We start from the raw sequence: 17,527 nt of genomic DNA on the forward strand, positions 1-17,527 counted from the left end.
CTCACCTCATTTGCTCACATCTTATATAGACTTGTTTCTACTGTATTATTGACTGTTTGTTTTACTCCATGTGTAACTCTGTTGTTGTATGTGTCGAATTGCTTTGCTTTATCTTGGCCAGGTTGCAATTGTAAATGAGAACTTGTTCTCAACTTGCCTACCTGGTTAAATAAAGGTGAAATAAATAAAAAATAAACACTTCAAGAAACCTGAACTAATGTTAGGTATCTAGCTAAACTACCATCATTCTGCAAGGAAAGGAATTAGAGTAGATGTGAGATCACAATTTTTTTTTTTTTTTTTTTGAGAATGACAACTGTGCTAGTGTGGCCGATGTGAAATGGCTAGCTAGTTAGCGGTGGTGCGAGCTAAGTGTTTCAGTCGGTGACGTCACTCGCTCTGAGACCTAGAAGTAGTTGCTCTGCAAGGGCCGGGGGCTTTTGTGGCGCTATGGGTAAGATGCTTCGTGAGTGACTGTGGTTGATGTGTGCAGAGGGTTGGGGCGAGGAGAGGGATGGAAGCTATACTGTTACAGTAGCAAACTATCTTGATGAGTGTTGTTGGAAAACTCTTCTAGTGGTTAAAACCGAAACAGGTGTTGTAGCTAACTAAACACTGCACAGTGTTACACTGAATCAGCACTTTGACCGTCAGAGAAGTAAGATTAATTGACCTGAAGTGACATTAACTAAGCTTAGGATCAGGATGAACACATGCTTTTTTTCCTAGCAGAGACCTGACATGTAAACTCAGTCATGTTAGTATGTTAAATCCATGCTTAGACTCACAATAGGAACCGTGACCATCAACTGGGAGGGATTTCCAAAATGTAAACGGCTCAGAATAGCTCTGAGCGAATTCCCAGAATCCGCTTTAATCCACTGCACTCTGACTATCTTGTGCAGATAATGTGTCACCATGTCTTCTAATCGTGTAGCTAACTGAGTTACTGCCTTGCACACACACATAGAGGGCCCCGGGGTGACTTTTCACTAAGTACAGTTCTTGGATCAGCTTCCCCTTCCCAATATTAATGAGAAACTGATCCAAGATCATTATCTAGGGGCAATTTCACCCTACTCTCACTCACAAACCCATCTCGATTTAAGAATCACATCCAAGACGACAGACCCTTGATTTCTTCTGTTTAATGATGGTAAAGACACTTGTCATTTGCAGGACATTATTGATTAACCCAATACAACCACACTGGCTGTTATTGCTACATTTTCATTACATTGGTAGTCAATTACTGTATCTTGAAGATAAGTAACATACTGCTATAACCACACCGGTGATAAGGATTAGTAACATTTTAAGAGGGGTTAAAAGTGACAACTAAGAACAAATTCAAGAGAGAAAAGCCATCATTCATAAGTATGTATCTAACATCTTAGCAGAAAACTATGAATTTGCAGCTAGCTACCTAGCTAGCATGCACATGAGCTGGCATTACTCAAACCAAAAGATTTATGCATTAGGAACTAGTTGGAATTATAAGAAAGGTGGAGGTGGGGGGGGGGGGGGGGGGAAGAGGTAAAGACTCAACTAGTATCGGGTTACGGTCTAGGCCTAGTAGTAAAAATAAACTATTCCACACCTGAAATTCAAAATAAAACATGATGGGATGGATATAGGACAAAACCCACTGGACTCAAACTGATTGATACAACATTGTTTCTATGCCATTTCAATAAAAGCATTCAAATGTAATGACGTTGATTCACCGTGGAAAACTGATTGGATTTGCAAAATGTTATCAAACGTGAAGGAATTTCATGTTAGTCAACGACACAATCAAATGTAAATCATAACTAGATGTTGAACTCTCGTTTGTGCCCAGTGGGAAGTAATACTTCGTTGTTTTACAAATATGTACTAAGTGGGTTGTAACCAATACCATCAATGGCAGTTTCAGACCTGATTTGAGTTACTGTGGGGGACTTTGTGATGCTTTGCATTTGTTTTCAATGATTTGGGTGAAAGGGTGATTCTGAAATAAATCCTATACATAAAAGCACATTGTGTTTCAAACAAATATAGTTCCGCACAACTGTAAACATATTCCTGCTTAAGTGCATGTTGCAATAACCTTTTAGTACATCAAATACCTATTAAAAAAAATGGCATTTACATATACCAAATGAAATAAATTAATATGCAGTCAAAAGTAAGTCCAAGGGATCTATGGAAGAAGTAAAAATACATTTTTTCCCCCCAATTACTTTGTAGATATCCTTGTATGTTATTCTTATCGTGAATCTTGGTCAATTACAAGCTAGTACAAAACTAAAAAAAAAAAAATATTTGAGATATGCATTACCTACACAGACAATGTTACTATAACAACTAAAGCTATTGGCAAATGGAATGGTATTTAAAACAATTGTTCACCATTTTCCATTCCATAGTTTTGGCTGCTTTTTGCGATCTCCTAAGTAACAACCCTGGTTACGGTAAGATCTAGTTAGGACAAGGCAGGATAATAACTGAACAATACAAATATTATAAAGGAAACCAAAACAGTTCATTTCAAAATGAGCCATGAATGACTCAATCAGCATTCTAGTAATACTATCAAAACCACAGTAGTGTCTTAAGGAATGCAGAAGCTTTACACACTACCTAAAGAAACAATGGCAAACAAGTAACAAGACCGGTCACAACATCTTGAACTATGATATTGCTATACATAAATTCAGCAACAGTATCATCTGTGACGTTTTGATATTGCCTTTAAGGTGGTCCATACTTGTATTAGAACTAGAGTCCAGATAAAACATTGAAAGAAACATGTCAATAATATTATGAAAAGTGCCCTAACTTCTCAGGATATCTAGTGAACACACAATAGCCTATTTCACTAACGCTGTTGAATTTTAGATTTCAACAAACTTTACTGACTTAAAATAATGTGTTTGGTTAGTCTGCAGATCATTCACATTTTTCAAGCAATTCTACATGTAAAATGAGTGTGCACTTGGTTTAGCAAATTATGTTCAGAGGTGCTAACTACTCCCGACCAGCAAACCCCATTGGTGTGTCTGAGCCCTTAAGCATTGAAATGGTAGCCTGGTAGTAGCAGATCAGTTTGTGCTTTAGTCAACTCCTCTGTCGAGTTTGTCGTCATGCCATAAACAGAATGTATACCATAACAACAGAAGAGGAATTGACTAAAGCACATACATATCTGTAACCAGATTATTGATCTTGTGGCAAAAGTTGTGGGACATTTTTTTTTAAACGTATCCCTTTTCAAATGAAGAGAGAAAATTGATGAAATTTGAGTCCCAAATGGCACCCTATTCCCTATGTAGTGCACCACTTTTGATCAGAGCCTTATGTGCCCTGGTCAAAAGTAGTGCATTACATGAGGAATAGGTTGTCAATTTAGACACAAGCCTTACTTTAATCCCTTTTAACAGGCTGACATGGGACAGAATATGAGGAGTCACATCTCTGTCTGTACCCGGTCACACCATGGCACCAATAGGATCCCGCAAGCCATCTCAGTTAGCAATCTCTTGTAGATATTGGAATATAAAGTTGATATCACATAACCACAGTTAGCAACTTCTTTCAGAGGGCAGTAGCAAAAATAGCACGACAGGGCTCAAAGTGACCAGTAGTGTCTATTAGATGAGATCAATGTCCTTCTGGCTACGTCGCAGACAGGTGTCCTTTACCACCTAGTACCCAATCATCCTCCTGATCATGGCGGGTTTAGAGAAGGGCCAGCCGTACTCGTTGGGCACAGGGCCATTGACGTTGCATTCGAAGAAGGAGAACATGGGGAACCAGATGCGGGCCCTGCGACTCTGCTGGTAGGCCCTGGTGTTAGCCAGCGTGTGGTAGTATAGGAAAAGCCTGGTTGTGATGTAGAAAGCTATGAAGACGTCGATGGAGTAGTGTTCATGGGCCGCCAGGATAAAGAAGATCCCAAACAAGTTTAGGACCCACGATAAGGTGTGGATGAAGTTCCAACCCCTTGGTGTGTCTGTTGATGTACACATAAAATCAGCAAATTGATGAGTTAGAAAGTTGAATTTCAGTCATGTTAAAACTCAGGTTGTGCCCCAAATGACACCCTATTCCCTTACATAGTGCACTACATCTTTATTGATTCTGGTCTCAGTGTAGACCCATTATCTGTATGCGATTTTCAAATCAGTCAAACTTAATTTATATCAAATTTATTTATATAGCCCTTCATACATCAGCTGATATCTCAAAGTGCTGTACAGAAACCCAGCCTAAAAACCCCAAACAGCAAGAAATGCAGGGTGCCCAAATGACACCCTATTCCCTTACATAGTGCACTACATCTTTATTGATTCTGGTCTCAGTGTAGACCCATTATCTGTATGCGATTTTCAAATCAGTCAAACTTAATTTATATCAAATGTATTTATATAGCCCTTCATACATCAGCTGATATCTCAAAGTGCTGTACAGAAACCCAGCCTAAAACCCCAAACAGCAAGCAATGCAGGTGTTGAAGCACCTATAGAGAATATTTCTCACAGAGGATGCATTTCAAAGTGCTTAACAAATAAAACAAAAAAGGTGAGAACATTAAAAACCTAATACATTTTCTAAAATGATAAATTCTAAAGAATATTAAAATAATAATAAATTAACAGTGGACATGAGACAAATTAATTAAAATCATTTGAAATAAATAAAATGTATAGAATGTGATCAAATAGTATGGCTAAAAGCACACAAAGTAAAAGCACGGCTAAAAAGACTATACAGTAAAAAAAGTTAGTTTCTGAGGCCCCTCCCCTCCGGTAGGCTGTTCTAAAGGCCAGGACCATAATGGCTAATGGCAGCCTGAACTTTGGAACAACTAAAAGGCCAGACCGACTGGACACATATCTTAAAAGGATATCATACACATATTCGGGTGCAAGGCCAAGTAGTTCTTTGAAAAGCTTTAAAAACATTTTAAAATTAACTATAAAACTAGCAGGCAACAAATTCAGGGACTTTAGAATAGGCGCTCTCCTTCTGGTCTTCGTTAGCACACATGCTGCTATAAAACAGTTTAAAATCTGTCAGTGGCTCAGTTGGTAGAGCATGGTGCTTGCAACGACAGGATCGTGGATCTGATTCCCACTGGGGTCACCCATATGGAAAATGTATGCATGCATGACTAAGTCGCTTTGGTCAAAAGCATCAGGTAAATTGGCATATATTACTATATAAGTGGTCTGGTCTTGATGCCCTTCATGCAGTTACAGCTAATGGACACATGATGGCAGAAAAGGGACAACACATGATGTACATAAGTTCTTCCCACTTACAGTCAATTACAATTATTGTCTGCAACAGGTGAAAGTAACAGTAAAATGATATGGAACACTTACATTCTGTCACAAAGAAGTTGAGCATGGTGATGACCACTGTGTGACCGCTGAACATGTAGTCACCACATGTGTGGACACCTGTGAGAGACATTCCAAATCCACTCCAGATGGCCAGAGCTCGATGCAGTTTTGCCCACATGTCACCATAAATCTCAGGGAAAGAGAAGTTAAGTATCACTATTGAGATTTTACCCTCTCGTGAGAAGAAAATTGCTACCCATAGTGTTTGTACAGTGCGGCCAGATTGTATCTATAAAAAGCTACACGTGTGTGTGTTATGATGAGATCATCCTCAACCTGGAGGAAATGCTGATGTATGTGTGTGTGTAATGATGAGATCATCCTCAACCTGGAGGAAATGCTGATGTGTGTGTGTGTGTGCGCGCATGTGCATGGAGCTGTAGTACCTTTCCTGAGCACTGCAGGTGCTGTCCTGGCACTGACAGAGAGGTGACGAACATGGTGACGCAACGCAGCATGAACACTGTCCCCATGAGGCTGCACAGGCGCCGCAGCAGAACTGACCTTCAGCAGAGCAGACGTTACACATGAACTAGACCAGTGGTTTTCAAACCTCTCCTCTGGGACCTCCGCAAGTTTCACAACTTTGTTGTAACCCTGAACTAACTCACTGATTCAAGTAGTCAAAAGGCATAATAATTAGTTGATCATTTTAATGTGGTGTGCTAGCTCTGGAATAGTTCAAATAAATGGAACGGGTGGGTGTCCCTAAGGAGAAGTAAAAACATATTTTTTTTAAACCCTGGACGAGTTAAACATTTTACAATTCTATTCATTTCATGGTGAAATTCAAGATACTAGTTTAAATAATGTCTAGGCTATAGGTGTGACGAACATATTTTCCTATGGACCAGTCAGTAGCCAGTACTCTACCTGTGCTTGTGCAGCAGCAGAACTAGCAGCCAGATATTACACAGGATCACTCCACATGCCTCTGCCATGGCAAAGGCCCACGGTATTCTAGGTACACTGTTGAGAGAAAGAAATGTTTATTGGCTAATCTACCTAAATGCAAGCTGCCTGGTATTGAGCATTTTGATTATTTTCCCAGGCTTGGCTAATGTTTATGAAGTATCACAACCATTAACAGATAATAGCCAATAATAATAATAATAATAATAATAATAATATGATGAAGAATATTATGCTATCAACATTCAATACGACTTCATTGGAAAAACAAAACAGCCTAGTAGATAGTAACTGCAAGCCTAATCCAGTGCAACTGGAAAAACACACCTGACAAACCTGCATGAGGTTAAGGCAAACAGCAAGCCACCTCTCGATTGCATTAAGATAGAGGCTTATGTCAGGTATGACAACCTGACTGGAATCAAACCAGGGTATGTGGAGACGCCTCTAGCACTGAGAACATTTTACATTTGGCTCAAAATTAAAAAATAAATGATCTTAACAGAGAAAAATGTCCTCCTGTATGCTACATATATTCCCAGCCCACTGACACTCCTATCAGATCACAACAAAATCACAGTCTACTTGAACAGAGCAATACTCAATCATGAGGCATCAAAGCCAAAGGAACTGAATAATATTAAGAAATGCTATAGCTGGAAGGAATGTAGTGTGGAAACCTACCAAAAAACAAGCCCACTCATCTTGCCAACAGTAATCTGAAACATTTTCACACCATGAGCAAGTCCAGCTACACTCTCAGTTAGAACAAGCTGGATATTCAAGTCCTGTGTGGCTCAGTTGGTTGAGCATGATGCTTGCAAAGCTAGGGTTGTGGGTTCGATTCCTACGAGGGACCAGTATGAAAATGTATGCACTCAGTACTATCAGTTGCTCTGGATAAGAGCGTCTGCTAAATTACTAAAATTGTCAAGAGCAATGTGAGTCATCATGAACAAAAGGTCAAGCAAGCAATCTACTCAAAGTAGGAGAAGTCAAGAAAACTGTTAATGGCAGGGCATGCTATTTAGTTTCAGAATAAGCTATGGTTGTGTCCCAAATGGCACCCTCTGACTGTATAGGTGAAACACTGGACACCGTTGCAAAAACAAGCAAGAGTTCAAATTGAAAAAATTCAAGTAGCGTAAGTTCAGTTTGATTCCTAGTAAAATGTTATCACCACAGCATCAGTTATGTTGACATTCGAAACAGAGGTGTTTGCTGAACAGTCACAAGCAGGTCTACATGTACATTACTTAGGATGTGGGGAACAGCAACCCACCTGTCTAAGAAAATGTCTGGCAAGGGCGGGTAGGTGCGCATGTCCGGCACCCTCTCGTGCACGATCACCATGACGAAGGAGGTAAATCCAAAAACGAACACAACATAGATGGCACTAAGCGCCGTCTTCCAGTACTCAGGGTCCAGCCTCCTGCTCCCTCCATGCTTGTACTTCCCATTTGTATACTGAAGATACTGCTCCCCAACCGGTGCAGTGTCTGTGTTAGAGTTATCACACTCTCTACTGGAGTCTCCATTGCAGTGCCAGTCCCCACCGCCACCCTGAGGGGAGTGTCCGTCGAACGGGACCCCCAGCTCCTCCAGGATGTCCAGGTTTTGTTTCTGCAGCTTGCGGAGGGACACCATCAGCCTCTTGATGTCCCCCAGCACCTTGAGCTCAAGCGGGGGAGAGCGTAGGTCGTACTCGCTGAGGGTGAGTAAGGACATGCCATCCAGACGGTGCTTGTTGCACAGCAGGTCTACATAGTGGCAGAAGCCCTCGTCCTTCAGCCACTTGGCTACATGCTTGGTGGTCCACTGTCGGATGTTCAACTGGGTGCAGCTAGACATCTCCAGTTCACTCTGAAAACTGTAAAAACAAACAAAAGATTAACCTCGACTCCAAGAACCAAATCTCGCATGTGCCCTTATGTATTTATCCCATGACAGATTTAATATCACGTGAAAAGATATGAGGAATAAAAAAGGAAGTCCCCAAATATATTGTAGCAGTCAGTACCCGGTACTTTTATGTAAGAGAAAACACTGCAACACTGTGTCTTATATAGAGAACTAGTCATCCACCATTTCCACTGAATCAGCATTTCAGAAATACTGTTGGTTCCCTATTAAGCCAAGCAAGACTTCAACATGAGTCAAATCAAATTTTGTCACATGCGGTGAATACAACCTTACCGTGAAATGCTTACTTACAAGCCCTTAACCAACAATACAGTTTAAAAAATAATTAAGAAAATATTTACTAAATAAAAAGTTAAACGAACACAATAAAATAACAATAACGAGGCTATATACAGGGGGTACCGGTACCGAGTCAATGTGCTTGGGTACAGGTTAGTCCAGGTGATAAAGTGACTATTCCAAGATAATAAACAGTGAGTAGCAGCAATATCACTGACAAAAGAGGCACATACTATCCACTGCTTCAAGACAAACTTCACCTTCTCCTCCCATCTGGTTGTTAAATTGTGGTCACTAAAAACAGTTTTCCACTGAAACATATGTGCTCCCAAGAAAGGACTTAGCCTAGCCTACAGTACACATTGTCAGACTTCAACTTATGTACTTATCTACCTATATCCCTCAAGGACAGAAATTGTGTGCCAAGCTGATATTGATGACAGACGAAGGAACAGAGACAGTTGCTTAATCTTGAGAGCCTCACCCTCCATTATTCCATTGTGGAATTCCAGAGTAGTTACATATAGGGTAAAGAGCAACTTGAACTAGACTGCTTGCTTCTGTTTAGAGAACAGAGCAACCATCCATTACATTCTTTCAGGTGGGGCTGTGTGTCACAAGGACACATTTTTAAAAACTTCATAAAAAGACAGCCCAACAATGCAGCAGCCCATCAATGCTGAACAAAAAAAATCAAAGCAACATGCAACAATTTCAAAGATTCTGCTGAGTTACAGTTCATATAAGGAAATCAGTCAATTGAAATGAATTCATTTGGCCCTAATCTATGGATTTCACATGACTGGGCAAAGGCTCAGCCATGGGTGGGCATAGGCCCACCCACTGGGGAGCCAGGCCCAGCCAATCAGAATGAGTTCTTCCCCTACAAAAGGCCTTGGCGCACTTACTACGTGTAAATGCTAAAAGACAGGAATGAGGTTGGTAGATAACTAAGTGCATCATTGTAGCAAAGTATTTATAAACAAAAAAACTTCTCTCTTAAACATTTTGTTCATTTTTGTTCTATTATCTATACAATACAGGCATAAATTATTTTGGCCCAATAGGCCTGGCGTATTCCCATGTTCAAGGAGCTTTCTGTTTTGATTGGGTTATTTTGCCTAAAAACCTAAGGCCTACCTGTAGTTGTTGCTTTAGTACAGTTGTGAGCATTTAGAGGTTTTTAGCGGAGCAGTTGGTAAGAGACTGGAGCGCCTGAGTGGGGCTCAATCACCACTCCATGAGCGGGATTTCCAACTGCTCAACTCCATCATAAATCATGGAGTTGAACTTAATCGGCTAATTTGGCAGAGGACAGTGTTCTAGTGACAGGAAGTACGATTATTTTTACTAACTCAGATTTTTTCGACTCCTTAATTTAAAATAACTAATCTTTCGACTCAGTTCGTTAATTTGGGTCAGAAGAACTGAAAAGTATAAATAGTAATGATTCTACAATTCTCTCGTTCACAATAAGGGGTTTATTGGAGCTGTTATTTGTGACAGACTTGTAAAACCGTGTTTTAAACAATATATCTGGATATTTGTTGATTGTTTTAAACAATATACCTGGATATTTGTTGATTGCTAGGCATACAAATAAGATAATTTCTTGGAACATTTGAAACGCGGTCTAGTTGTGGCCGCAACCGGACTAATTCGTGAACGATTTGACAGAACGCATTACCTCTCTACAGTGAGGGTGATATGAACACAATATCGTTCGCGGGATGCAGCAGCACCCCAAACGATTCGAGTTCGTTGAACAGAGGATTTGTATGTTTTAGTTCTACAAAGCTGTGTCCATCATAACAATCAATAATCAATTAATTGCATTAATTCTTGCACCATGTGATCAATGATCAGTTCTAAACATGTATTTTTATTCTCTGCCTGCACATCACTACGGTGTACAGTGTCCCTGGCAATACAAACTGTCCCCATGTGATGGTATTTCCACACTTAAGTATTGCACCCATTAAACGCAATACAGATCACTTGTGGGCTTTTAACTAATATCAAATACACAATACACAGAGAATGATGGTGACATCTCTGGCAACAGCCTAGTCTTGAGCAGGCCAGGCAGGGATGACGGTGGCTACAGTAGTTAGCTGATACAGCTGAGGACTATAGTTAACTGACATTAGCTAACGAGATAGTTAACTAATTACACGACTGACTGATATACCGCCAAGCCCAGTAAGCTTGCTGTGTAGCTTCCTAAAAATATGCAGAAGACATTTCATTTCCATGCTCAGAATACATTAGCTAGCAACAAAGCGTACATTCAGGCATAGTGTACCAGTTGGCTAGCATGCTAACGTTAGGCTGATAGGTTAGCTAGTAATCTAGCAGTAAATACTCACCAGAATTCAGATTAAACTTTTAGCTGCCGCGGCGAGTAATATGACTAGCTATATGGCATCTCACTTGAATCTGGCGAAGCTATAGTTACGTTTAGTGCAATAAGAGGATTGAGGCAAATCATTTCGCCCGGCTGCTGATTATAGTATCTGCCTTGCTGTTGACATTACCAAAAAGGAGCGACGACCGTAAATACTAGAAGAGCCGCGCATAGGCGGGCGAGTCAGTTTTCTTGTACTGTGACCTCTACTGGTGAAATTACAGTATCGGTATGCAAAGCACAGTAAGTAGTAAGTGCATTTTTCATGACCCATACAATAACCTATAGCATAATGTAGAATATATACAAATTTGGTGAGTCACTCACTGTAGCCGAACTTAGATCTATGTAAAGTTGCAAGACATATGTAAGATTTAAGACATAGGTCTAAGTTTAACTACACAAACAGACATAAATCAGGCCATTTTAATTTTAGACTGAGGGGAAGGAAGGACACCTGTTCCTGTCACTATAAACAGGCCTATCTAAAGCCTCAACTAGGCTAATTACCACCCTACAACATCAGAAAATGAAGAGGAAAGATAGCTAATATCTCATAGGAGCCCATTCTACCACAGTGTTGTAAGTGTGCCTTTTAAAATATTTTCTATTGAATCTTATTTAAAGCTCTCACAATGTCTGAAAGGGGCATTCCATTGCACTGTTTACACTACACTGTGTCCTGTGCATATGACAAATAAACATTGATTTGTATGTTGATTGTGTGGTACCAGTATCGCACATTGACTCGGTACTGGTACCCCCGGTATATAGACGCGTTATTGTTATTGTATTGTTGCTCTTTTATTTTTTACTTTAGTTAATTTAGGAAATACTTTTTTTAAACTGCATTGCTGGTTAATTAAGGGCTTGACAGTAAGGTCTACACCTGTTGTATTCGGTGCATGTGACAAATACAATTTGATTGGAAGTAGTCCAATTGACGAGAAAATAAAAATTTCCCCATGTACACTAACATAATCTATCGGGTACACCTGCAGCAGGTCATTTACATCTGCAACATCACCCTGCAAGAACAGAGATCACAGAATGACAGCCAGATGATGGATGACTACGATCATTTTAGATAATGGCATTGGCAGGGACACACATTGCCGCCAACATCTTTGTGTGTTGTTTTCCTCACATTGTTTCATGTCAGGAGAAACAGTAATCAACATTTGTTTACTTATAAAATGCCATTACAAACTTCAGCCAACTTTAACTAAAACTCAACAGCAGTGATGGGGCAACAGTGCAATTAATAAAACAACATTGTCAAATCAACTCAAATATTTTGTTTGATGTTACTTGAAGATGACTGGGCCCTATACACTTCCATTGGTTGTGAGCTAGCTGTGGCAAAAACTAGCTGTGGTGGATGTTAATTTTTTTAATAATCTTTTAAAAACCGAAACATGGAATACAGGTTCTCCTTGCATGTAAGCCACTTTCAGGCTGAGGAACCATCTAACATTAGGTTGTAAAATATTCACTGTTGTGAAGTTTTTTAAATAATCTTTTAAAAACCGAAACATGGAATACAGGTTCTCCTTGCATGTAAGCCACTTTCAGGCTGAGGAACCATCTAACATTAGGTTGTAAAATATTCACTGTTGTGAAGGGTCAAACCACTCCTACAGTCTTCTAATTGTCCCCAATTATTCTAGGCTACACCCCTTTCCTTCACACCTGTTTCCATTCCCAAATCACCTCTCCTCTGCCTTTTTCACCCCTTTCTGTTTCCTCCTTACACACTAGAATAGTTTGCATGGTGATGTCACGGAGTGGCCCCATCCGTCCTCCCATTGCGCATAATATGATTAAGTAAGTGCCTTATTATAGAAGAAATGTAAGTTAACCATGTAAATTATGCTGCCTGAACTTTTGATGTATATTTTATATCCATGCTATACTAATGTCCCTTTAGGTTAAGTCCTGGAATTCTCCTTAGTTTGTAGTTACAGTATATGTTAAGCCCATTCCCTGTAAGTCACATTTTTCCAAACCCTCCCCATGTGCCTCTGTTCTTTCCTGTGTTCATTCCTGTGTAATAAATACCCCTAAACCTGGATTCCTGCTCCATCTCTTGATTAACACTCTGGCCATGGTAGCAGAATCAGTCCTGAACCTAGCTTACACTCTATCCTAGTCCTTTTCTTCACTGACATTCCCCTATAACTATGACTCCCAGCCAACAATTACAACCCCAGCTTGATTGAAATGCTGTGTTCATAACCAAGTGGGAAGGTGATATTTACCACATATGACCGTGGGAAGACGTTTAGAGTAGGGGGTGCTGACTGCAGGGTTGGAAGAAAAAAAACACCTTTATAATAAAGCATTTTCAGGCTAACCAAATACAATTCCTAATGTGATGGGTAGCCTAAGCAAAGGTCAAAATTGGGTAACAGTCACTGCAGCTTAATTTCATTTAACTCCATGACTGTTTGCAAAACAAAATAGACTGTTGTGACCAGAACACACATTTCTTTGTAGGCCCACTGCAATTATGTGTGTGAGAGAAAGAATGCAGGGGTGTTGTAACTAAATTTAGTAAACACAAGATTGTGCCTATTAAAACTGATCACAAATGGACAGCTATGTGATCCATTGCGGCATGGGCAAATTTGGCATCTGGCAAGTGACAGAATTGCCAGACCATCTTTTATTGGGGTGGGCTGGTTGATATTGACTTTATATATATATATATATAGTGCTTTCAGAAATTATTCCACATTTTGTGTTACAGCCTGAATTTAAAATGGATTAAATTTATATATTTTTTGTCACTGACTTCCACACAATACCCCACTCCAAAGTGGAATTATGATTTTTGAAATGTATACAAATTAATTTAAAAAAAGCTGAAATGTCTTGAGTCAATAAGTATTCAACCCCTTTGTTATCGCAAGCCTAAATAAGTTCAAGAGTAAAATGTGCTTAAGTCACATACGTGTTCAACATGATTTTTGAATGACTTCCTCATCTCTGTACCCCACACATACAATTATCTGTAAGGTCCCTCAGTCAAGTAGTGAATTTCAAACACTGATTCAACCACAAATACCAAGGAGCTTTTCCAATGCATCGCAAAGAAGGGCACGTATTGGTAGATGGGTGAAAAAGAAGGCATTGAATATCCCTTTGAGCATGGTGAAGATATCAATTACACTTTGGATGGTGTATCAATACATCCAGTCACTACAAATATACAGGTGTCCTTCCTAACTCAGTTGCCGGAGAGGAAGGAAACCGCTCAGGGATTTCACCATGAGGCCAATGGTGACTTTAAAACAGTTAGTTTAATGGCTGTGATAGAACTGAGGATGGATCAACATTCTAGTTACTCCACAATACTAACCTAAATGACAGGGTGAAAAGAAGGAAGCCTGTACAGAATAAAACATATTCCAAAACATGCTTCCTGTTTGCAACAAGGCACTAAAGTAATACTGCAAAAAGTTGGCAAAGCAATTCACTTTTTGTCAAGAATACAAAGTGTTACGTTTGTGGCACATCCAATACAACACATTACTGAGTACCAATCTCCATATTTTCATTCGGTGGCTGCATCATGTTACGGGTATCGTTGTGATCGTTTATGTCTGGGGAATTTTTCAGGATAGAAAATAAACGGAATGTAAAAAATCCTGGTTTATTCTGCTTTCCAGCAAACACAGAGAGATTTTTTTACCTTTATATAACTAGGTAAGTCAGTTAGAAACAAATTCTTATATTCAATGATGGCCTAGGAGTTAACTGCCTGTTCAGGGGCAGAACAACAGATTTGTACCTTGGCAGCTCAGGGATTTGAACTTGCAACCTTCCGGTTACTAGTCCAATGCTCTAACCACTAAGCTACCCTGCCACCCCAATGAATTCATCTTTAGCAAGACAACATAAAACCCAAGGTGAAATCTACATTGGAGTTGCTTACCAAGAAGGCATTGAATGTTCCTGGGTGTCTGAGTTACAGTTTAGACTTAAAACTACTTGAAAATCTATGGCAAGTCCTAAAAATGGTTGCCTAGCAACAATCAACAAACAATTTGACAAAGCTTGAAGAATTTTGAAAATAATAAATGGGCAAATGTTGCACAGGTGTTCTTAGATTTACCCAGAAAAACTTACAGCCTGTAATCGTTGCCAAACGTCCTTCTACAAAGTATTGACTCAGGGGTGTGAATACTTAAGGAAATGAGCTAATTCCGTATATAATGTTCAATAAATTTGCATGTAAAAAAAGCACTGTCATTAAGGGTTATTGTGTGTAGATGTGTGAGTTTAATAAAAAATCTATTGTGAATTCAGGCTGTAACACAGTAAACTGTGGAATAAGTCAAGGGGTTAAATACTTTTTGTGTAATTTCTCTGTTGTCGTAATAATTGATAGTATATTGAGCATTTGGCTGATCAGTGGCAATGTCCAGCCCCCTTCCAAGATGGGCCTGCCCAGCTCAAAGAGAGTGAGATCCACTGACTCTCTGTCAGTCACTCAGTCAGAACAGAAACGGAAAGCTGGTGCCGAAAAAGTTATAGACCAAAAAAAGGTCTCTTGAGACCAAGACTGCGAAATGTCTGAAGTTAACCAACTTATTTGCTAAAAGTTCTGCTTGTCCAAGTGCTGTGCCTGTGAGAAATGACAGACCAGCTGCGGCTGCCGCTACAGCAGAGTGATGCAGTCCAGATAGGAAGAAAACAGAGAAAGATGCACACTGACACTGATGTAGCCTACTGCTGCCAGTTTGGCCTAATATTTTGGCTGTACATTGTTTATGAAATAGTAGGGAAGGAGGGATTCGGAGAAACAATTATACACTAGGCTACTTGCAATATAGCCTAACAAGTTGTTATATTTAAGCAATAAAGCATGAGGGGTTTTGGTACAATTTATGGCCAATATACCATGGCAAAGGGCTGTTCTTATGCATGATGCAATGTGGAGGGCCTGGATACAGCCCTTAGTGTGGTATATTAACAATATACCACAAAACACCTGAGGTGCCTTATTGCTATTATAAACTGGTTACAAATTCAACCAGAGTAGTAAAAGCAATGTTTTGTCATACCCGTGGTCTGATATACGGTCTGATATACTACGCCTGTCAGCCAATCAGCATTCAGGGCTTGAACCATCCAGTTTATAATGACTTTTATAAACTGGGTGGTTTATATATATATTTTTTAATCTTGGAATTTGGGGAAAGTTACCAGCATTTTGCAACCCTACGTGCAGGCTTGATGTGGACTGTAAAGCTAGGCCTCAAAAGAAGGACTTGTGAGATATGTAACGTATTGTCATAATATATTTTTATTTTTTATTTAACCTTTATTTAACCAGGTAAGCTAGTTGAGAACAAGTTCTCATTTACAACTGCGACCTGGCCAAGATAAAGCAAAGCAGTGTGACACAAATAACACAGAGTTACATATGGAATAAACAAGCTTACAGTCAATAACACAATAGAAAAAAGAAAGTCTATATACAGTGTGTGCAAATGGCGTGAGGAGGTAGACAATAAATAGGCCATAGTAGTGAAGTAATTACAATTTAGCAGATTAACACTGGAGTGATAATGAGCAGATGATGATGTGCAAGTAGAGATACTGGAGTGCAAAAGAGCAGAAAAGTAAATAAAAACAATATGGGGATGAGGTAGTAGATTCGGTGGGCTATTTACAGATGGACTATGTACAGCTGCAGCGATCATTTAGCTGCTCATATATGATGTTTAAAGTTAGCAAGGGAAATATAAATCTCCAGCTTCCGCAATTTATGCAATTTGTTCCAGTCACTGGCAGCAGAGAACTGGAAGGAAAGGCGACCAAAAGAGGTGTTGGCTTTGGGGATGATCAGTGAGATATACCTGCTGGAGCGCGTGCTATGGGTGGGTGTTGTTATCGTGACCAGTGAGCTAAGGCGGAGCTTAACCTAGCATAGACTTATAGATGACCTGGAGCCAGTGGGTCTGGCGACGAATATGTAGCGAGGGCCAGCGAACTAGAGCATACAGGTTACAGTGGTGGGTGGTATAAGGGGCTTTGGTAACAAAACAGATGGCACTGTGATAGACTGCATCCAGTTTGCTGAGTAGAGTATTGGAAGCTATTTTGTAGATGACATCGCCGAAGTCGAGGATCGGTAGAATAGTCAGTTTTACTAGGTGTTGAAGGAATTTAATTCCTCTGTTTTAATTCCCAATCAAAATTAAACACTCTATATTATAAGAATGGACAGAGCCCCAGTCTTAAAAGTCAATTAACAGCCTTTAATTCAAGAGAGAACTGAGTTCATACACATTTTACCACAGGTTATAAACTGAAAATGACGTCAGCGTTTTCTAAATGTTCCGTCTCTTCTTGACACTGGTAGAAAGGCCCTATAGTTTTCAAGCCTTCCCTCCTCGCCTAGAGCCAAGGTCAGTCAGTGTAGATAAGCATTCTAGACAGTCTGGAGATTAAAAAAATTCAGTCTCTCGATGTGCAAAACTGATAGAGTTGATAGTACCCCAAGCGACTTACAGCTGTAATCGCTGCAAAAGGTGGCGCTACAAAGTATTAACTTAAGGGGGCTGAATAATTTTGCAAGCCCAATTTTTCAGTTTTTGAT

General features: G+C 39.7%; 1 protein-coding gene across 2 annotated transcripts; it reads right to left on the reverse strand.

Annotated features, from left to right (window-relative positions):
- Positions 1 to 1,133: 1,133 nt before the first annotated feature.
- Positions 1,134 to 11,059, reverse strand: LOC135512053 (sphingomyelin synthase-related protein 1-like). Of its 2 annotated transcripts, none has more exons than XM_064933664.1 (6): positions 10,877 to 11,059; positions 7,588 to 8,175; positions 6,267 to 6,362; positions 5,780 to 5,897; positions 5,373 to 5,523; positions 1,134 to 3,997 (listed from the first exon to the last, which is right to left on the reverse strand). In XM_064933664.1, the coding sequence occupies exons 2-6, from the start codon at positions 8,154 to 8,156 to the stop codon at positions 3,690 to 3,692; spliced, it is 1,242 nt and encodes a 413-aa protein (XP_064789736.1). In that variant the 5' UTR covers positions 8,157 to 8,175; positions 10,877 to 11,059; the 3' UTR covers positions 1,134 to 3,689. The 2 variants fall into 2 exon arrangements, with proteins under 2 accessions (XP_064789736.1, XP_064789737.1); XM_064933665.1 differs by lacking the exon at positions 10,877 to 11,059 and adding an exon at positions 8,768 to 8,911.
- Between the last annotated feature and the right edge of the window lie 6,468 nt (positions 11,060 to 17,527).

Source organism: Oncorhynchus masou, chromosome 24, assembly GCF_036934945.1.
Source record: "Oncorhynchus masou masou isolate Uvic2021 chromosome 24, UVic_Omas_1.1, whole genome shotgun sequence".
NCBI lineage: Eukaryota > Metazoa > Chordata > Actinopteri > Salmoniformes > Salmonidae > Oncorhynchus > Oncorhynchus masou.